This window comes from Pantherophis guttatus, chromosome 11, assembly GCF_059756535.1.
Source record: "Pantherophis guttatus breed Tessera chromosome 11, ASM5975653v1, whole genome shotgun sequence".
NCBI classification, from domain to species: domain Eukaryota; kingdom Metazoa; phylum Chordata; class Lepidosauria; order Squamata; family Colubridae; genus Pantherophis; species Pantherophis guttatus.
This window is the reverse complement of record NC_142073.1, coordinates 26119683-26142127: the sequence shown is the minus strand read 5'-3', so window position 1 is coordinate 26142127 and position 22445 is coordinate 26119683. Positions and strand designations below refer to the sequence as shown.

The following is a 22445-nucleotide window of genomic DNA, read 5'->3' as shown; positions in this document are numbered from 1 at the left end:
ACCTCTTAGGTCCCTTCCACCTCTACTCTGATTCTAATCTTAGCAATAAACATGCAGTCAAACAACTGGAAGAAAGAACTTTTTATTGAGATTTAAAAATAATATTGGTGGCAACTATATATTAGGACTTTATTTCTAGCAGTAACAATAATTAAAAAATAACCAAAATCAAGGAGTTCCAGAAATATGTGAGATGCTGTGTTCCTGCAAAATTTAGTCTAAGCTTTCTTCAGTTTTTTTGTAAACTCTCTATAAAAGCCAGTAACAGATTAAGAAGAAAATATTTCTGATGTTTCTAAATCCTGTACAGAGGCTCTCCATGCTATATTGCACCAAATAGCTGTGATATCTGTTCTCAGATGTTAATGTCAAATGTTAATTCTTAAATAAATGTATAAAATAAAAGCCATATTCATAGCATGTGAATGGAACAAAGTTGTGATTAACAAAAAGACAGGAGATGCACGGGAAGGAGGGGCTACAGCAGGCATTTCTAGTTGTCTCCTAGATTTCTGTATGCTCAACAAACAACCTAACAGTGTCTAGAGAAGGTGCATCAACTGAACTCTCAAAAGAATCAGCTCAACGGGCTGAGTCAGAGGTGCCTTTATTGAACTAGAGGATCACAGAAAACTCCCAAAGGGGCAGCTCCCGATTCAGAGAAATGGAGGAAACAAATGAACCTTTCTTCAAGTGCAGGATGAAGATCTCATCTTGCCAAGCAGAAGAATGCAAGCTGCTTTTTTACCTCACAGGAAGGCAAGTGGGGTGACCTGGCACTTCGCTTTCTGTGGAACTTGCTTTTGAAATCATTAGTAAGCACCAGGCAAGAAAGAAAGCTAGATTACAAGATTTCAGGTTCATACAGAAATAATTATATATATATTTATATAATTACTGAAAATTTTGTGTGAACAAAACCTGCCAGGCGTGGAAACCAAGCCAGCCAGTAAGCGCTGGGGTCATTCTCCTGCTTGCACTTCTCCCCACTCCCTGCCACCCCAGTTGGCCTTTGGGTCCCATTCGAGCCGCCAACCCCCCTTTCTCAGCTGCTGCTGCTTCCCCGTGCCAGCTCTCAGACTACCAGAAGAGGCGGACAGGACCCCAGTTCCCTCCTGTAGGGGCCCTCGTAGCATCTGCGTCCAGGGGTCTGCCCAGCAATCGGCTTCCTTCTTTTCTGGCTGCGTTCAAATCTGCAAGACAGCAGCATCTGGGAGTTGCACAGGGAAATGCCTGGGCTGCCCTAGTTTGTCGGCATTGGCTAGCAAGGCACCAGTTCCTTGAAGATGCAAGCCCACTCAGCACACCAGAAGCCTGCAGGTGGTCTGCACGGACCACCCTCACCCTATGCCGCGCAGCAGCCATGGGGGCAGAATTCTCGGGAGGAGGGCTGGGTTGGCCTGCCAAGCCCTGTTTGCTTACCGCTGAGACATACTGGTTGTTGGGGAAACAGCCTTTCTCCATATCTCTGGAGGTTAAGGAGAAGTCTGCTGCTGTAGGGAGTGGGGATCTCCAGTCCTCGCACAAGTTGTGAAGGCAGCCGTCAGAACTGCTGGAGCCGCTTCCAGGCAGGCCCTGGGAGGACTCGGAGCTCTCTGTGGCTAAAGGGAAAGAAGAAAACTCTGGGCACGTTGAGAAGACACACACTCCAGTTGCTGGAAGAAGGGCTGCTTCTCCTGCAATCCCCCCGTCCTTGCGCCTTCCCTAGCGCCTACACTCCTCCCTCCTCAGCCACCTTCTCCTTCCAAATGGTCTTCGTGCCCAGAGGGGCTTCATCCACCACAGTCAAGGTTGGTTCCCCCCCCCCCCCGTGCTCTCTTAAACTGAACTGCACTGAGCGTGAAGGAAAAATGTCTCAGCTTCCCAGCTCAAAAAGCTCAGCTTGGCCTTTTGACCATCCGAAATGGATCAGCGCCGCCTCCACTGTGGCCAGCTGCTGCTTTCTCCCAGGGTCATTTATCAACTAGTCAGAAAAGCAGTGTCGCCCACTGCTCATCCACTTTCCATTTCCCTCCACTGAGAAAGTGCCATGTTTATTCCTAGGCTTTGTTTCTGTTCTTAGCAGTGTAAAAGGAAGCAATCTTATGCCGCAATTGCTCAATCCACACAGTCTTTGGGCAATGAGTTTTCTCGAAGGCTTTTAAAAATGCAGCACCAACCTGGTCACCTCCACCCATGTAGCTTCTGACTTTCTCTTCCCTTGTGAAATCTCTGCTGATCTCCCTTCAGCCAGGCTTGCTCATCTATGCACCTAGTGCCTCTCTGGTGAGTCGGTGGCAAGTGGGGAACAAAATTAGCCCTCCTGTTAGGAACTGAGGGTTGCAGACAAGGGCTGCCCAGTCAGTTTGCTGGCACCTCACAAGTCAAAATAAGTGCCAGGTCTTTGGTATCAATTCTGCCAGAGGGTCTCGATAACCTTCCTGTCCCAGCCCTGGGCTTTGCAAGTCACTTGGATTCTATTCTGGCTTCACATGATGTGACCTTGGCGGATACACCTGAAGGGCCTGGAGGAAAGCAGCTCACCCAGAAGCCCTCCCTGGGCTTATCACATGGGACTAAATGGATCAGCATGTTGTTGGAACCAGGCCATGACATAAAACTAGAATCTGGGGCACACAATGTTAGATGAACATTTATTAACCCATGTTTAAGTTTTAGCCCAAGGCGTCCAATCAGCTAATAAGTCACCCAGTATCTCTTTCCTGCTCTTTTGAGAAGTGGCTGCTCAGAAGGTGCTCAGGGAGATTGCGGCTTCCAAGGCAGAGATTGGGAACTGAGATGGTTTGCTTCACGGGGGGCTGAGTGACCGGGCCTTGGTTGACCACAGCACCTGGCAGTTCCTTTCAGCTGGTGGAGTTGCACGATTAGGCTAACGTTCCAGGAAATCTCCTGGTGGACAATACTTTCTGAGACGGTGCTAGAAAAAGATGGATCATACATACTCAGAGAGGGCTGACTGCTTGTCTCGTTCTCAATCTCATCTTCCTCAGTGCAGACCCCAGCCCTTAAAGGAAGGTTGGTGGGCAGCACTGTAGGCAGCAAGGTCTGATCCAGGTACATGTGTAGGTTGAGAGGCCCAATCCCTGAGCAGGAGGATGGGCTGCCAGTGGACAGAGTGGTTGGAGATCTCTTGTAAGGGTTGGCATGGTCAAAGAGAGACACCGCAATGGAAGCCCGGGTCCTGGCGCCTGCCGCAAAGAGAGGAATTCATCATGTAGACCAGTGCAGCCTTGGGCAGCCAAAGGACACAGCAGGAGCACGTTGGGGAGGGACCCACCTCTGCCTTTCATAATGTAATTGATGGCTCGGTCGTGGATGGCAGCCTCACTAGGCTTGATGTCTAGAAAAGGCTTGTTCCCAATCCCCATGGACAACATCTCCTGCATGCGGACCTCTGATGGGGAGAAATGCCAATTGTTAAGAAGTGCCCATGCCCCCCCACATCAAACTAAATTATCTTCCCCCACTCCATCACAATCCTTCCAGGGAGTGCAGCCTCCCTCCAAATTCTCCGACTGATTCTTCCGTTTTGCTCCTCCACTGGAATGCAACACGCAACTGTCCCAATCTATGAATTTCCTACACACCCAGAACTATCTAGATGACAGCAGTGAATATTTTCTTAGTCTGCAAGAATGGAGAATTCTGTTATCCTGTCATGTGGGAAAGGAAGCAGAAATGGCCTTAGAAGCTATAGGAACCACAGAGAAAAGGGGGAAGGGGCTGTCAGGGGTTGCTGAAGAGATGTAGGCCCAGGGGATCAAGGCTGCCACGGAAAAGAGGGAGAGGGGGAGGCGTGCATAATATTGGTCGACTAAGGGCATACTTCTAGAAGGAGATGATCTGAATGCACGAGAAAGAAGGTGGCAGTTGCAGAAGCCCTGGGAGTTTGGTGGGCCTTAATTCACTTTTAGGGGAATTTAGCAACAGCTATACATACCTAGCAACACTTTTGGAAAGATACGCAGCCACATTATCAAAAGCAATATGGAGATAATTAAGCCAAGAAGCAGGAGAACAATTAGACGGCTAGGCAGATGCCAAGAGGGCTGGGTTAGAGCTTAGCTGAGGGCCACCTGCATCATTATCAGGCTAAAATAGTTAATTTCACAGAGGAATTAGTGTCTGTTTCTCCTTGATACATCTACAATATCAAGAAAGAAAGCCAAAATAAAGAAAATAAGGCCAATGCAAAACTGTGCCTTGTCTGATCAAGCTTGAGGGCTCAGGACAGTGGTGGTGGCCTGGTGGGATGAAGGCTGATTTTTGAGAAAAGTAGAGTTGGGTTGAGGCTCCTGATCAAATCCAGAGCCCTTGGAGACTTCTGGCTGACGTTGCGGCAAGAACAGCTGGAAAATGGTTGACTCAGCCTTCCATCCTTCCGAGGTAGGTAAAATGAGGACCCGGATTGTGGGGGCAATAAGCTGACTTTGTATAAAAAAGAACACCGCTTAGGGGGCCCCGAAAGCCCTACTAAGCAGGTATATACAAAAGGCTATTGCTTAATGCATTGTAAGCCGCCCTGAGTCTCCGGAGAAGGGTAGCATATAAATCTAACTAATAAATAAATAAAATAGTGGAGCTCCTCCGGGCTCCGTGAAATGCAGCCGGCAACTGCTTGCTGGGAGACCTACGGAGTTAAGCCACCCTGGAGGGGTGGTGAAGAAAGGAGAGGCGCTTGGTCGATTGCGAGGAAACAGCAATTTCCTCGTTGATCCGAAGAAAACTCTCCTGAACAGCAGCAGGGACGATGGCCATTTTTGGTCAGTCACAAGCTAGGACAACTGGGACAACTAAGATTTTGTGCTGGAGCAGTGTGTGGACAGAGCAATGAAACGGTGAGAAAAATAAATTTAGCAAAGATAAAAAGGAATGGGGCATAAAACAAGAATCATCAGAATTATATAAAATTTTATTTAGCAGGGAAGACAAGATATAAGTAAACTATATCGATATTTATTAGAACAAGATATGATTGAGGAATAGGTGAAAGAAACGATGATAATTTAGTGTAAATATTTTGGGCACAATATCGATTTGAACAATTGGCAAAGTTTATGGGGAAAAAAATTAAATATCACACTAGCAACTTCCCACAAGGAAAACTTCTATAAGATGTTCTATAGCTGGCACCTCCCCCCCCACAAGATTAGCACAAATGAATAAGGGTAAATCCTCAATATGCTGGAAGTGTGGAGAGACCGTTGGGAATTACTACCACATGTGGGAATGCCCAAAGGCGCAAAAATTTTGGAATTTACTTAAGAACTGGCTGGAAGAAATTTTGTCAACAAATATAGAAGTCAAACCGGAATTTTTCCTACTGGGAATTATAGAAAGAAAATATAAGAAAGATACAAATTATTTACTACTGCATATACTCACAGTGGCACGAATAGCCTTCGCTCAAAAATGGAAAGAGAAAGATATTCCAACTGAAGAGGAAATATTACTGAAAATCTTTAACTGTGCAGAAATGGACAGACTCACTTTGGAACTCAAGGATAAAAACAAAACTAAGTACTACAAAATCTGGGAACAAATTTATGATTGGATAGATAACAAGAGGGTAGCCAAGACAAATGTATAGTGTTAGAACAAAAATATAGATGTTATTATAGATAAATGTATGTTTAAGAGATAAATAAATATACAGAAATAAGGGGAAAAGTATTAATATCATATCATATTATGTTTAAATAGTGAACAAAGCTTAAGAACTATATGTTTATATGAGTATTAATATTATTGTAAAGTGACGGAAGATGTTTGGAACCAGTGATGTCATATCTATGTCCAATGTTTTTTTAATTTTGTATTATTAATAAAAAACTTTTTAAAAATAATAAAAAAAAGAAACTGGGTGAGAAAATTTCCAACTGTTACCTCAGAGATTTAACCTAAGTTAGAAGTTCCAAAAATGATCTCCAAATGCTAAAAAAGTGGCAATTGGATCTATGGAGAAAAATTAAAAACTAAAAACTAAAGAGGAAGATTAAAGATTTAGAAGTAAAAGAAAAACCTAAAGGATTATTTAAAACATGGAAAGCCTGGAAAAGCTAAATAACATTGTGAAAAGTGACTATTGGGAAATCGCTTTTCTAAACTCTATCTCTAACTCCCCTGACTGGATGACAATCAGCTGTTTCTGATTTTTACATTCTGTGAAATGCTGGAATAGGGAGCAGGGGAGCCATCCACTGGAGGAGTAAGATTACTGCAATGTGTAAAATTCAAAGGAAAGTAAACATCTGGAAAGCTACCTGACCTTGACTTTATTTCAGTAGGCAATTTGGATGCTCGGAAATATTTACTGAGCTCTTTGAAGATTCAGAAGGCAAATTAAACTAAACACTAAAACTCTACATTGGAACAGTACACTGGAAAGCAGATTTGAAGGAACTTGGTGGGCTAAGTTGGATTTTGGTTATTAGCATTACGTGATCTTAAGAAGCAAAAGAAGAAAAGTGACAGAAGAGCAGGGAAGAAAAAAGAAAAAGAAGAAAAGATAAATAAGATTTTTAAATCTGGACAATTGGGAAGGTGTAAATTGGGAATTATAAAGACTGAAAAGCACAGATTTATAAATATTTGGGGGAATAACTTTGGGATTGACCAATTCTTATTAACAACGGTTTTTTTTTTTTAGTTTTTAGATATTGGGATATTAGAGGTATATTAACTTGTTACAAAATGACCCAGCAGGAGACAACTAAGTTTTATGAAGAAATGTTCGAAATAGTGACAAAGAATTATAAGAAGTTGATGGGAATATTTAAAGTTAAAGATGAGAGCAGGCTCTCAACAAATGGTGGGAAAAGATGAATATAACACAGAGAAGATAGCTGAGAAATTAGAAGGAGTGGTGGAGGGGACAATGCAAAATAAACTACCAAAAGATAAAAATAAGTTAAAAGCAGATAAAAATACTGAAAAGACAGCAATGATAAATACTAAAAATCAAATTAACAATCCCTTAAGAGTTTATAATAGAATAGAGGGGGAAAAGGAAGATCTTTCAAAAATAATGAAAAGGTTATGGATGTTCAAAAGATGCAGCAGAAGGAGATAAAGGGTAAGACAGAGGGAATAATCAGTTTGTTTAATAATGCTAGAAAGACATATAGAATTCCAAGAGAGAAACATAAAAGAATCACCAAAAAATCAATAAATGATGAAATTCTAAAAAGGCTGAGAGATGATGGATAGAAATATAATATGTTGCAATATAGTAACAATGTTGAAAACCAATAGAAATAAGTGGAAAGTTTAAATTGGAAAAATAGTAGCATATTTATAATATATATGAGATATATAATATAATTTATTATAAATATAAATATATTAAGATTAGGAGGTGGAAGACTAAGACTAGGTATTTCTAAAGGTATGATTAACAGGATGAAAAAATATATTGGAAAATATAGTTTTCAAAGACTATAAATTCAGGGGACTTAGAGATATAATCTTGGGACTGATTAAATTTTATTGACAACTGGTTTCATTGGTATTTAGAAAGTTGATATTTTGAAAATGTGGTGGAACGCACATTGGAGTGATATCACATTGGAGTGATATTAAAATGCTAGGAGTTAATAAGTATATAAAAGAATATATTATAATTATAATGAGCACATTAAGGTTAGAAGTTGGAAGATAAAAATCCTGTATATGTAATTGTATTATTACTGTGAGCACTGTGTGAAAAATATGTTAACCCAGTCATTACACTATCCACAAAAAAATATTGTTAAATAAGGTTGTTAAAGAAAAACTGCAAGTAAAACAAACAAACAAATAAAAAAATAAATCCAGAGCCCTTAAGAAGCCCTCCCCCCCACCTCAAGCAATTAGCTTTTGGGTAACCACAAAAGCTTGGCAAAGATTCCAGAGGAGAAGCAACTCCAAAGGAAAGTCAGGTGAACTGGGGGACAAATAAGTAGCCTTGGTAGTACAGTGGTCTAAAGCACCCTGCAATTACTGCAGGTTCGAATCTCGCCAGGCTCAAGGTTGACTCAGCCTTCCATCCTTTCTAAGGTAGGTAAATTGAGGACCCAGTTGTGGGGGCAATAAGCTGACTTTGTATAAAATATACAAAAGGATGAAGGCTATTGCTTAACGCATTGTAAGCCGCCCTGAGTCTCTGGAGAAGGGCGGCATATAAATCAAATTTAAAAAAAAATAAAAAAATAAGGAGAGTCACACGGCCCTTTTGTTTATAATTACACCTTTGCTTCTAGGTAGGATCTCATCAGCTGCCATCCACATAATCAGACCATCTTCATTCCGCTCTATGATCCCGTCCTCTTTTGCCTTAGTTCCACTTACAGACTATTCATCTCTCATTCCTGTGTGATCCTTACAATTTACCCCTCTTGCATCCAGCTGGCCTTCTCTACTATGCTGTGGCCATTACCAGGTAGACCTATAGGGAGCATTAGTAGTCTAGTCCAGTCTCGATGTAGTCTAGCTCACCAGCTTTACTCGTGGCAACACATTCCCCATGAAAGGTAGGCATGCCACAAACGGGTGCTACAGAGCAGGGGTGGGCGCAAAAGCAGCAAGAGCAATTTCCGGCTCTTCACTAACTTTGTGTGTGGGAAGCTGGTAAGGGAACATTGGAGAGAACCACCATGGAGCATCTCTCACTGCAACATCGTAACTGTAAGCCAGGCGCCCCAGCACTGAGAGCGACCAGAACTCCAAGGAGGGTTCAGTGCTGTTGTAACTTTGCTGAATGTGTGGCAGAACCTGAGGACCTGTAGTGCCACTAAATCGTATTTCTATATAAAGACTTTCTAATGTTTCCTGTTTGTTCCCTGTATCCTGTGCAAAGAAACTACAATCCCTGGATTGTACTGGATGCCTCTCCCTCCTGCACGCTGGACATACAGCCTTGTCCTCCAGAATAGCCTCTTCTCTCTCCCCCTGTGAAAACCGTCCCAGGTGCTTCCACAAGTCAGAAAACCATCTGTAAAGGTTTCTCTAGCGGTCCTGGGGATGCCTAAATATGGCAAGGGCAGCACTTTTGCCTTTAACAGAAGAGGCGAACCTGGAGGTGGACGCTCTCCTTTTGGTACTTATTGGCATGAGAAACTCTCCTTCACCCGGCCAAGGCACAGGACACCCACCCTGCTATCTCACATCCCCTCCCCCCAGGCCCTAGCAGGCTCTGGCTAAGGATCTTACTAATGGGACCCCCATCCGCTCCCTAGGACTCCTCTCATGAGCCCCACTCCTTATGGGGACCCAAATGGAGAGGCTGTGTGGGAACTGGCCTTTGTTGCGGGTAGCTTGTTCCCAGAGGATCCTGGTGATGTCACTTGTCCAGGCCTGCTTGGCCTCTGGGCTGCTGGCTTGCAGGATGTAGGTGTCCCTGGATTTCCACCTTCTAAACCAGATCTCAAAGCACAGGCCACTCTCCCCCGAGTTCTCTGTTAGGCCAATTTCTGCCATCTGCGGGGATAAAGATGAGAATCCATTGTGCATGATGTAGCTGAGGCTGCCTGTGGGGCCAGGGACAACTTCCGTGGGGGAACAGAGTTGGGGGTCTAGGACAAGGCAGCCATGACGTCTGTGAGGCAACCCCTGCCTTAATCCCTTCAGCAAGCCTGACAGGCTGTGCACTGAGCAGCTGTGAGCCAGGCAAAGTGCTCTGAGAAAGTCAGCTCCAGCCCACTTGACAAGGTAGAAAATCTTTCCCTCAAAAGGTCACAAAATATGAAGATCCACCTAGAAAATCACAGAAAAGCTGGCCGTGGGAAATCCCGCACATCCAGGGGCAAGACAGTGTGTCTTAATCGGTGACCCAAGCACAAGGGGCTGGAGACAACAGCGCCTTCTCTTGCCTGTCTCTTGTGCAGCCCACCCTACCAACTGCGCTCAGTTACACCCACTGTGGCAGACCCCCTGGAGAAGTCCTTGCCTTAAAGGAACGCTTGTAGATGTAGACATCCAGGGCACCCCCAACTCGCTTAGGCTTGCTGAAGAGAATCAGGTCTTCAAAGAGGAAGACGTGGCGCTGGTACTTCCTTCGGCCCAGAGAAATGCTAAACTCGTCCTGGCGCATCAGCTGTCCCTGCTCCTTGAGGTTCACCTAGGCAGAGGAGCCAGGAGGTCAGTTATTCTTTGGGAGCCACAGAAGAAGGCAGGTGCAACTGAAGATGAGCAAGATGAAGCCAGAGGTCCTAACCAGGCCCAATTCCACATGCTGGCAAGGGATGGCCTTCATGGGACTGCTGCTGCCAACAGCTCCCCACCTGAGAGGGGAATTCCTGGCCCCTGGCTTGTGGAGGCAGAAGCCTGGCAGCAGCTGCCTCACGCAATAGCCCTGTGCACACATCCGCTTGGTCAATACATACGTCACAGTTGCGGATGGCATCCATGGCCAGGAGGTCATTTCCATGCTGCAACTGGAAGCGCACCATCTGCTCCGCCGCTCGCAGGTACGCCAACTCTTGCTCTTGGGCCTCCCCACACGTCCCGATGAGATCTTTGAGGAGTAACGCATACTTGCTCATGCGCTGGATGGGCTTCAGGAGGTAGGAGGCCAGGTCCATTTTATCTCCCAGCTGCATCTGCTTGAACTGACGGCCAAGGAGAACGGTCTCAGCAGGAAGGGGCCCCCAGGCCCCCAGAACAATGGGCAGGGCAGCCATCGTTCTCTCAGGGAGGAATTTGACCAACTTACCCGGAAGAAAGCATTCCCCTGACTGGCCAGCAATGAGTCAGACTTGGGCTTGTTTTTACTATACAAGGCATACATCCCAAACTGGTCTTTCTACAAGAAAGGACAGAAACACAGACTAAGCGAGGATCTTCTCTCCACCTCCAGGTACCAAGACACCTTTTCAGGCAGTAGGAGGAAAAGGCAACCACCATCACTCTGTGTCCCAGCAAAAGAACAGAGGTGGGTAGAGGATAGACAAAAAGATACATGTTTAATTCTACCAGGATTACTGACTTGCTCCAACCTGCCTCCAATTCCACAAAAATCCTTGTAACTATTATGATAGGCCTGACAGAGACACTCCTGTGGGAGGGTTGAACTTTAATAATTATGAATACCTATTAACATTCTACTAATGGAAACCAGATATTCTCTGCATAATTCATTTGTTCTGTGGCAAGAATAACATGAAGGGTCAATCTTTTATGCTCAAAATCAATTTTATTGGCATGCTTCAGGGACATTCCTGGGCTGCAAATTTGCTCTAGATTGGGCCATCCGGAACAGCCGCCAGCTCACCTTCTCCTCTACACCGTGATGGGCCAGACCTGCTCCACCCAAGACCCCCTTCCCTTCTTACATGTCTCAGGAAGCAATGGCTGACGCGCAGAGGATGGCTGCAACAGTGCTCCAATTCCCTCAAGAAATACTGGCTGTGGAAGTTGTACATCTTCTCCAAATTCCCAAAAATGACGCCTCGCTTTCCCCTCAGCTCTTGTGGCAGGTCCACCCGCTCCATTTCAGGAAAATAATTGTCAAGGATGTAGCGCAAAGATCGCACATACTCCTGCTCTGTCATCACCATCTCCTCCATGATGTGCTGCGGTTTGCTGCAATACAGAAAAAGAAGAAGAGTGTCCTTTGGCATGAGGCCTATCAAAGCGCTGTATCTGACCTTTGCGTAGGTCATCTGCACCTCCAAGGGTCAAGAGAAAAGAGCCTTAAAGCTGAAGAGCCATCATGGAGTCACAAGCTGGCAGCCAACGTCAAACACTGGAGCCAGCCAGCCTTCGTTACGGGAGAAACAGGGGAAAGACACATTCCCAGACTGGCATCTGCTGTAATCCTTTCCATGGACCGGAGGCAGCTCTGTTCTTGGGGGTCTTTTGCATTTCTCAGGAAATGCTCAGGGCTCAGCAAGATGTGGACAATGTAATACAAGGAAGAGGCCAACAGTTGTCCCTGGAAGAACAAGTTCACCTACTTGGGTACCATGAACTGCATGAGACTTAGGCAAGACGCAAAGATGCTGACATCAATAGATACCATACAAATAAAGAACCGAACTTCTTGAACAAGACACAGAGGCTTCTCCCCCATGTTAAAGCTGCCAGATGCCCTACCCATCTATGCTAGACCCTTATTCTTTCCCCCTAAACTCTTCCAAATGGTTCCTCACAGACTCTTGCATTAAGGGCCGCAGTCTTCCTCCCCCTTCAGTCAGCGGCTGTGCTGAGAAACCAGGGCCAACATGCTCTGCAGTTGGGATGACTCTGAGACCAGGTTCCTGCTGTGTGCACGCCAATCCACAGCCACAGACCAACTGCCATGACTGGGGAAGACAGTCCAAACCCACCTGCTCCAGCTCCTTGCCTCTGGCACGAGGCCCCTCTGTCTCTGATCATCTTGTGGATGGCAGGCAGCTGAGTGGAGGGGCTGCTGGCCTTCCCAGGGCCCACCCACCGACTCCATACTGCTGACTTCCAAGCCTTTAATCCAGACTCTGCTGCTGCCACAATGGCTGGGGTCAGCCCAAGTCCGAGGTCCCTCTGAGCTGGGGAGATCAACACTCCGGGCCTTCCTCAGTCTCCTTCTGGAGATGAGCTGTGCAGAGGAAGGGGCTTCCAGAGGGGTTCCCCCATCACAGAGATGGCATGATGGCTTCTGAGTGTCAACAGCCAGCTGACAAGAATGGCTGCAAGCAGCCTGGAACAGGCCCTCTCCAGCTCCATTGCAAGGGTCCACTGTGTCGCCCCTGGGCCATCTGGAAAGTAGACTTGGCTTGTCAAGTAGAGATGCCATGTTGGGGACTTTGGCCAGAGGAGTCCTGTTGTCTGGATTGGCCAAGCAGGACTTTCCCTCTTCTGAGGGCTTCAGGTTGGGAGGACCCGGTGGTTCCTGGATCCTCAGTGCGGCTTCTAGCCTCATCTCCAAGCCAAGCTTGGTCCTTTGACACTTGGACCAGACGAGCTGCCACTTCTTAAGAGGATCAGTGCTCGGCAGCAGACAGGCCAGCTTCTTCATATTTTGGAACTGGGTGTCACTCATGCCTGGGTGCTGCTCCCAGTAGTTCTGCAGACACCCAACAGTAGCAGAACCATTGTCCCCACTGAGGCTGGCAAGGAACTGCATCCCGTCCTCTGCCCACCTGTGTGCCTGCAAGGGAGGAAGAGAAACAAAAGCTCAAAGGAAATGAAAAAGTGCTTGGAGCTGAAAGAAGCCTGTCAAGCTAGACCTGGTTGTCCTGGGAGGCTTCTGGGATCATGGATGAAGGCTTGCTTGAGACCCAAGTGGGACATCTCCAGGCAATTCCAAGTCTACGGTCGAAACCAAAGAAGAGACTCTCAAGCCCTATCTTGTGGCCCAGGAAGGAGCACTCAGTGCCAGGCAAAGGGACTTTTGCTTTTCCCAGCTCAACAGGCAACCCCGGGCCTCCTCAAGGCCTCAATTTCTCTGCTGCTGGTGGAGCTGGATTCCAGGTCACGCCACATTTTCTTTATGGGACTCAAGAGTTTGGAAACTTGGTCAGAGCCAGGAGGGTCTCACCAGCCAAGAGGGGCGGCTAATTGCCAGCCCCAGGAGAGGGTAGAAAAGGGCAGGCAGAGAAAAGTACCGGCTGCATCTCTTCAGAAGAACCTACCTCTTCCAAGAACCTGTAGAGCTCAACTGCCTGCTCTATCCGGCTCCTGCTGGCCTCCAACTCTCTACAGAATCCCTGCAGCTGGATCTTGTACTCCTGCAGCTGGGCTCTGCAGCCTGCCTGGTGTCCCATGGCCAGTGGATCTTCCTCCCCGTCCCACCTCCTCAGCGCTTCCCATCCCCTCTGGCAATACTCCTGAAAGCAAAGCAGAGCAGGCTCCTTAGCCAAGCATGAAATTCCACACGGACAAGAGGCTAGGCAACGATTGTGAAATGCCTCAGCCTGCCCTGCTCTGGATTCCAATCCTGAGAAGGCCTCCAGGTGCCAATTTGTAATTTTCTAGAAAGATTAGCTAAATCCAGAGGGGGTATGGAAAAGAAAGCCAGTCTGGTCTAGTGGTGAAGGCACCAGGTTAGAAAGCAGGAAATGGTGAATTCGTCCAACCTTAGCCATGAAAACTGGTTGGGTGAGTTTGGTCAGTCTCTCTCTCTCAGCCCAACCTACCTCACAGGGCTGTTGTTATGAAGAAAATAGAAAGAAGAGGTGTATTTGGGGTTTTGATTTGCTGAGGGAAACCCCAGATTCGGGTTTTCCCAGATGTGCCAGTATACCTTCTCTAATAAATGGAACTTACAGAAATGCTTGCCTCAGAGTTTTTAATTGGAGTTGGGGCTTTCTGGAACGCTGACACCAACTATGACTGGACAGGAACAGCCTAGCTGTCGATGCTCACATGTGGTAAATCTTGTGTTTAGATGACTGTAATGTGCTTGGGTCCAAACTGCAGAATGCGGCAGGCAGGGGGCAGGACAGCTGAAGCCACCAGTCAGCTATCCAGCCAGGCTCAAGATTTTGGTTATGAAGTCAAAGATCCTAAACAAGCTACGACCAGGTTCCCTGTTCCTGAGCTCAACAATGAGGCCCTGTTACAGACCCCAGGGAGTCACATGGTGCCTCTGCTGGTGGGGGGCTCTACGACGCTCTCCCCAGAAAGTTGGGAGGTACCTAGAAGCAGCACTTGAAGGCATCTACTGAACCTCACCTCTGCACCCAGCCTTCCCAACAGAAACTTTCCCTCCTTCCCTCCCTCCCTCCTTCCTTCCTTTTTTATGAATATTATTTTTATTCAAGAGTTTTATACCATTTTAATGTCCTGTTGTATTATATTCTTTATTGTTACATTTAATATAGGGAACACTATATAAGAGGGAGGGAGAATGCATGGACTGTAGAACTCACATCTGCCATAAGTGCCAAGTCCTGGAACTGCCTCTTGGCCTGAAGCAGCCCATCCAGAGAATCGTCCAGGCTGTTCAGCTCCAAGAGGCGCTTTTCACCAACATTCTTGATCCAGCTGCAGATCTGAGAAAAGGAGGCAAAAAATGCTGGCTCAGGTAGGTCAATGACAAGAATGGCCCCTCTGGCTCAAGCTGTGGGCTATTAATTGCTAGGCAATGGCCGTGAAGCCCAGGGAAAGAGCCACCCTCAAGGCCCTGATCAGACAAACAGAGTCTGAATCCATCCAGAAATCAGCACAGAGCACATATATATTCTTTGAGAGTCAGAGAACATCTTGGATCACATAGAGATCCATACATTAAAGCAACAGGGGCTCAGAACCCCAATATTCCATATGACATGGCTGTTGATCTGAACATATCAATACAATGGAGAACCGCATGGGCGGATTTGATTGTAGGGCTATCACAGAAATAGAATTGGCATCCCTTTTAGTGCTGCCTTTAGTTTTATTATTGTTCTATATTTGGTATTCTGATGTGGCCTAATGACTTGGTTTTTTTATTATAGTTGTTATTCCAAAAGGTAGTTTGAGAAAACATCTCAGACAGTTGCTCCCCTCCTCCGAACTGGGGCCGTTGCATCACCCTCATCAAGGCTTCACAAGAGGCTATCCCCAAGCAAGGTCAGCACTCCCTCAGTATTATATCCATGCTGAAGCCTAAAAATGCTTGAGATTATTCATTTCCTCTTTTGAAGTCCAACTGCCGTCTCAACAATCTTCCCTAAAAAGGAAATACAACTTTTTAGTTGGCTAAAATTGCCCAAGGCTGCTGGGTCCAGCAAGATAGGTCAGGACCATTTCAGTGGCACACAGTCTGAAGAATGAGAATGGTCATGGGGATGATGATTTATAGATGCCCACTGCAAATGAGGGCAGTTTACAACATTCAGTAAAATTTAAAATAATTAAAAACACAACAACAAAGTACAATACCCCAGACAAAAACAGCTATAAGTCAAAAAACACAACAGTAGCTCCACTAACACACCAACCTCAGGCCTGGGACTTTGCAATGTTCAACAAGGACTTCAATAATGTTCAATTTATCAATCTGGCCTTAGAGTACCCAGGCAGCAGGTCCACTCTCTGGACACTTCTCTAAAACCACCCAGCACCAGCCGAGGTTGCTAGGATTCCCTAGCTCAGTCCATGTATGCCACAGCTATTATTCAGGATGGGGAGGGGGGGAAATATTTCTTTTCATGTTGTTTTTGTCACTGCAAATTTGCAGTAATTTCATGGAGTTACCCAATAACACCTCCACATTATCAGGATAACAGAGTTGGAAGGGACCTTGGAAGTCAGAAGAAAGTCCACTGAAAATGTGAGGTCTAGCTGCTTATTCTTCATTCCCCCAAATTCAGAGGAGCCCAATAGCCCAAAAGCGCCATCTGATAACCCTGCAAAACATCTGGCACCGACCTCTTGAAAGCATCGCTCCACAGCTTCAAATTCCATCAGTAGCTCCAGGGCTTGGATGCGCCTGTTGGAAACCAGCACCAGCTGGTGGATTCCTTCGTCCACTTCGTTGTAAAGCATGCCAGCCATTTTCATGGCATCTCTGAGAGAAAAGCAAAGGTGGTTGATCAATGAAGCTCCGACCCCACCTGTCAGGGCTATTTGGATGCCAGAAACCCTTGTGGAGAATTATCATGTCACATCACTATTAAAATAGCCTGGAAGTGAAATAAATCATGGGAAGGGAAGAACAGATGAGGGGGCCAATGGCCAGATGGAAGGGTTGAACAGGTTTGTTTGAAGTTAGTTTGGGAACTGATCTAGGTGAAGAAGGAAGCACAGTTCTACATTCTCAAAAGTCCCTGAGTTTAATTTTGTGTGACTCAAAATATCTACTTGTTTTATGGTTTGTGGTCAACATCAGACCTGGCTGTTGACATCATGCTGGATCACAAAGCTGAGAAGAACACCAACAATGGAAGGATCTGAGAAATCAAGTTCTAGATCAGTGGTTCTCAACCTGGGGATCACGACCCCTTTGGGAGTCGAACGGCCATTTCACAGGGGTCGCCAAAGCCCTCTCTCGCCCCCCCCACACCTTCACTCACCCTCACCCTCTGCCTCTGTTGGATCGAGGTCGCTTACCCCGCCCACTCCCAATCTATTGCTGCCTCCTGAGTCCCAGATGATGGCTAGAGGGAAAAAAGTGTTTAAATTCTTAGCGGGGCTTCAAAGGGCCGCCGTACAGCTGATCAGTGTTAAAAGAAAACAAATGAGTAGACTGCAAAAATAGAAAAAACAGCCCCTTTCAGCTTCAGCATAGGTTAATTACTGTAAGTTGATTTGATCAGACTCCCGACTCAGCTGATTTGCTCTCAGCTGTTTTGCGGAGGGCTCTGTTCTGTTGCTAGCTGCAAAGATGTAAATTGCTGGAGCAGATTTTTTCCCCCTAGCTATGCTGAAAAAGCGAAACTGAAAGTAAAGCAGGGTCTTTGCTGCAACGTGACAAAATGAGGCAGAGAGAGATCTCTTTTTCTTTCTTTTTCCTCACCAAAAAAGGTAGGTGCAAAACTGCAAACAATGGGAAATTTAGGGCAAAAGAGGTTCAAGATTTTAAAACACAAAAGAAAAAAACTCTATTTAACTAGGGAATTGTAATAATTGAGATACTATTAATTGTATATTGTGTTGAAAGCAGAAATGGTTAAGTTGTGGTTTGGAGGAATATATGGGGGAAATTATTTGGTTTATTATTATTGGTAAATATAATTAATGGATTTGTAAGAAATTGGATTGCATGGAAATAATTGGAATATTCATGTTCATATTGATTATACAAAAAAGATAGTTATATAACTAATTGATTTATATTAAAATGTTGAATTTGTATTAAACAATTGTATTACATAATTACATAATTAACCAATGTGAGGATGGATATAAAAATAGATGACAATGCGAAGGGGTATAATATAGAATAGAAGGGAAAAAATGAATTTGATTAAAATTAGAGATGAGGATGAAGGGTAATATTGGTTTTTTAAAAAAATAGATGAAGAATAAATATAGCAAAAAGGAAATATAGAAATTGTAAATTTAATTGAAACGACTAAACACTGTTTAAATTTGTGAACTGGCCAAATACTCTGTTCAAAGAAAATAGATTGTATGTTTGTATGTGTGTTTCTAATTATTGTTATTTATTCATATTTGTTCTCTTTTATTCTTTAAAGTTTAACAATTCATTCTTTATCTTAATATCTTTATATTTATTGGGGGTTGGTTTTCTTCCCTTTTATCTTTTTTATTGTACAGCAATCTTTCTCCTCAAACCTACCACCTCTCTTTTCTTTCCTTCTTACTTTCTCTTCCCCCTCTTCTTCTCCTCCCTACTTCCTCTTCCTTTCTCCTTCTCCTCCTCTCTTCCTCCCTCTCTTACCCTCACTCCTACTCTAATTTCCCTTCCCTTCCTTCATCCCTCTCTATTGCTGTATCCTTTTATGCATATGGACTACTCAGAGGGCTGAAAAAGTTATTTTTGACTGGTCCTCGCACTTTTGACCAGTCCTCAAACTTACCACTGTCCTCACATTTTACGTTTTTGCCCTATCTTGTCACCATGGTGAAGAGAAGCAGTTTGAAATGAGTGACACAGTTGTTAAGAATGCTACAATGGGCATAAATGATGACCAGTCATAAGTGCGAAGACCAGTCAAAAGTCCGAGGACCTGTCAGAAATCACTTTTCTCAGCCCTCTGGGTAGTCCTTTTGTGCACATGGACTACTCAGAAGGCTGAAAAAGTTATTTTTGACTGGTCCTCGCACTTTTGACCAGATCTCGAATTTATGACTATCCTCACATTTTACGTTTTTTGCCCTATCTTATCACCATGGTAAAGAGAAGCAGTTGTGAAATGAGTGACATGGTTGTTAAGAATGCTGCACGGGCATAAATGTGAGGATGGTCATAAGTGTGAGGACCAGTCATAAGTGCGAGGACCTGTCAGAAATGACTTTTTTCAGCCCTCTGAGTAGTCCCTATACACATAGCCATGGCCACCCGGTCACATGACCAGCTAGCCACGCCCACCCAGTCACATGACCTCAAAGCCACACCCACAAAATAAGCCTCGCCCACAGAACCGGTAGTAAAAAAATTTAGAACCCACCCCTGGTTGTGGGTCACCACAACATGAGGAACTGTATTAAAGAGTCGCGGCATTAGGAAGGTTGAGAACCCCTGTTATAGATGGTGCTCACTATCAATGGTGAGCTTGCCAAGGCAGGCAAGCCTGGCAGATCAGATCACTCTGGGGAAGTATGCAAATCTTGAGAAGTATGATAAAAAGAAAGACAGAGTAGGTATCTTTACCACGGCATCTTAGTGAGATGCATCAAAAATTAATACTGGCAATTCCAAGATGAAGTATTCCAGACAGAGCCCTTCCTGAGCAAGACTGAACTGCTCTCAGCTGGCAAGGACCATACGGAACAGTTTAAGACAGGAAGAATGTGGCTGCCATTCTGCTGCTTGCTTCACATGGCATCTTGCCAGCCTGACATTACCAGTGGCAGAAGGGGGAGAGATTGGGATGTCGGTGGTGGGGTTGGGGGATTGAAGCAGAGCTGGCCCTGACTATGAAGAGCAGCAGTCAAGAACAAGGTCAGCAAAAGGAAGGCAAAGCCTCACAGGGTCCGTTTCCAAAACAACCTGAGAACTTTTAATTGACTGATAACAGGGGAATGGCCAGGGAAAATTGCATTGTTTTCATGCCAAGCCAACTGTCAGCTTGATCATCATCGCTTTCCTTTAAGCTTGCTACCAGCTGCCATGGAAACAGGGAGGGCGGGAGCAGTGGTGAAATCCTCCCCGGTTTGCCACCGGTTCGCTGCCCACGAATGCACGCTGTATGCCAAGAGCACCCTCTGTGCGCGCATGCACAGTGCATGCCAAACGCACGCTGTGTACATATGTATGCAGTGCACACCAAATGCACACTGAGCGTGCACGCATGCACAATGCGCATAAACATGTGCTTCACGCAGAAAAAGGTTTGGGAAGGTAAGTAGAACAGCAAGGGGGGGAACAGCTGTGCCGCGCGATTTAGATTTTAGCCATTTTAAATTGTGCGGCACAGCTGATCGTCGGAAATACTGGTTCGCACCTTTTTTTTACTACCAATTTGCCCGAACCAGTGCGAACCAGTAGCGTTTCACCACTGGGCAGGAGCAATGGGCATTTGGGAGGGGAAGCATTCAGGTGGGATGAAAGTGGAATTGCTGAAAACCAATGGGAGGCTTGGACTCAGATCTTGCCTGACTTTCACTTTCTTCTTACTAAAAGTACCTTTTCTCTGAATCTATTTTTTTTCTTTCCTAGGAATTGATCGGAGTCCTGACACCCAACAGATTTTACTTTACTGAGAACGAAGAGGCTACAGATTAAAGTATATTCTTGGAAAAAGAAATGAACCAGAAGTCTTTCTTTCCTAATGAATCACAGTGACCTTGCAATGTGTAGCTCACGGTGGCCTGTATTAAGTTATATTGGAACATTCCTATTGCAACCGCTGAATCTCAAGATGCATGCCAGGTGCTCAGCCCCACATACCCATCAGAAGAAAGACCTCCGATTACAGCAGACGCTTGATAAAATGGCTCTCTGAATTCTGTAGACAGAATACAATTTAGAGGTGCTACGTGTCAGAGTATATTCATAGACTGGAATAGGCAACAAGGTCAGCCAATGAGGGCTGTTTGGGAGCTGAAACAGCTTGGAGCCTGGGCGTGGTATGTATAACTGGTATGTATAAATGTAAATTGTGTGCTATTATTGTCCTTCCTTCTGTTAACTGTGCTTCTGTGATTATGCTTCTGATTCTGAGAACTGCTCTTGGTATTGTATATATGTCTCATGTATTATTATGTACATAAAGAAGTTTCTTATTTAATGAATCCTGCTGCATCAATTACCTGTGTGTGCTTTCTGGATCTTATTTCTGCAACAAACTCTGACACTATGGAGCACTGCAGTGAGCCTTACCACTACTCACAACTCATTGAAAGGCTTTAGGATTCCCCAAGTTGCATCCCTGCAGGCTTACTTGGTTTACTTTTTGCTAATCAATTAGCTAAGGCGTGCAGGAAGCACACGGCTATAATCTTTAACTAGTCGGATATCAACTGGGAGTAAAATTTTGTGAGTGGAAGATCAAACAGGTTACTGATGAACCTAGCTTGCAACTTTAGTAGAAGATGAAAAAAGCATGGATTCTAAAAGTGAACACTATCTGGTTGCTGAGATCTCTATATCCAATTGTTTTAAATACATTTTATTGCAAGATTCCCAGGGAGAATCTCGCTTTTGGTTGAAGGCAGCTTAACTATTAGATGGGAATAGCCAAGGACTTGGACTTCCAGATGGAGACTGCACAGCTGGAGCCTCTGCATCTCCTGTCCCCGCCCTTGGTCCCCCTGCTCAACATTCCCATCAGCAGGCTCACCTGCAGTCCTCGGACAGCATCACACAGGATCCCTCCTTCTTGAGGCTGGCCAGGAGGGCGCCCCCCTCCAGCCGCAGCCTGGCCAGCCTTGTGTCATCCAGAACCATTGTCATCATTTGTCTGGAGCTCTTCAACAGGGCACCGGCGTCCTACAGTCAAGGAAAGACTGGGTGCTCTGCTTAAGGCCCTGGGATGGAGACGACTGGCCTTCTGACCCGAGGGAGACCAACCAGCCATGCCCCAGGAATCTTCATGGCCCCTGGGCAAGGGAGTGGGTGGCACCTCCAGGGCCTTTGACCCACCCCAAAGGTTGGAGGTTTTTTAAAAAACATTATGCCACATTACTGCAGGCTCTCGGCCCAGGAAACCTTTGCTTCTTACCAGAATGGCACCAGAGACTCACCTGGGGCTTCTCCGGCCATCTGCTGGACTCCACTGCTTCTACCGCCTCTTTGAGGAACAGACGAGCCTCTTGGCACCCAGAAAGCAAGTGCTGCAGACGCTGCAAGGTCAGCACAAGGGCATCACGTGGGTTAACAAGCCATCCACTGGGTGCAGCTCCCAAATCCAAGCCAAGGCCCAGGGTGCGATTTTCTCTTCAAGGAAAAGGCTTTGCCACTTTACTTGAACAGGAAAGCCTGCCTTTCACGTGGAGCTGCCCAGGGTCAGAAGTCTTCTCCAGCACAATCTGACCCGCCTCTCTTGGCATAGAGCACCAGGGGCCCCTGGGTTCCACTCCTCACAGCCCTCTGGAACCCCTCGCTTAATCCATTGCCCCAAATGAAAGAAAACAATCTTTCTTCTTAAACCTCCCTTCCTAAACACCTGGAAACCGATGTTCCTAACAGATATACCGTTCCACATTTTCTGAATATTTGCTTATCTTTGCATGAATATTATCAGAACTTAATGTAAGTTAACTTAACTTAATAAATTTAATAAATAAATAAATAAATAAATGTCAGTCCTACCAATGTGTAAAGGGAGTCGTCTGACCCCTCTCCCCCAATCCCAGGACCCTGCTGACTTCCTGCCATGGGGGAAATGCTGGAGGGGAGGATGCTTGTAGCCAGCCCACTGTCAATACCATTT

The 22445-nt window shown here is 45.5% G+C and overlaps 2 protein-coding genes across 9 annotated transcripts in view; one reads left to right on the top strand and one right to left on the bottom strand.

Annotated features, from left to right (window-relative positions):
- Positions 1-20445, top strand: part of KCTD19 (potassium channel tetramerization domain containing 19) — a 57668-nt gene extending 37223 nt beyond the window's left edge. The window contains exon 16 of one of the 2 annotated variants that reach the window (XM_060681519.2): positions 20231-20445. In XM_060681519.2, coding sequence (XP_060537502.2) covers positions 20231-20296 — 66 coding nt within the window. In that variant the 3' untranslated portion in view covers positions 20297-20445. The remainder of the gene's footprint in view (positions 1-20230) is intronic. The other variant, XM_034425650.3, reaches the window with a different exon arrangement.
- The window catches only part of PLEKHG4 (pleckstrin homology and RhoGEF domain containing G4), a 45733-nt gene continuing 23354 nt past the window's right edge, over positions 67-22445 (bottom strand). For 4 of the 7 annotated variants that reach the window (XM_034425644.3, XM_034425646.3, XM_087877143.1 and 1 more), the window contains 13 exons: positions 21757-21855; positions 21354-21502; positions 16315-16453; positions 14829-14951; positions 13590-13784; positions 12306-13105; positions 11310-11559; positions 10691-10780; positions 10362-10586; positions 9926-10096; positions 9279-9456; positions 3278-3394; positions 2620-3188 (listed from right to left, as the gene is read on the bottom strand). In XM_034425644.3, coding sequence (XP_034281535.2) covers positions 2737-3188; positions 3278-3394; positions 9279-9456; positions 9926-10096; positions 10362-10586; positions 10691-10780; positions 11310-11559; positions 12306-13105; positions 13590-13784; positions 14829-14951; positions 16315-16453; positions 21354-21502; positions 21757-21855 — 2988 coding nt within the window. In that variant the 3' untranslated portion in view covers positions 2620-2736. Of the gene's footprint in view, positions 1194-1422; positions 1602-2619; positions 3189-3277; positions 3395-9278; positions 9457-9925; positions 10097-10361; positions 10587-10690; positions 10781-11309; positions 11560-12305; positions 13106-13589; positions 13785-14828; positions 14952-16314; positions 16454-21353; positions 21503-21756; positions 21856-22445 lie in introns of those variants that run through there. The other 3 variants (XM_034425645.3, XM_087877144.1, XM_034425647.3) reach the window with 2 other exon arrangements.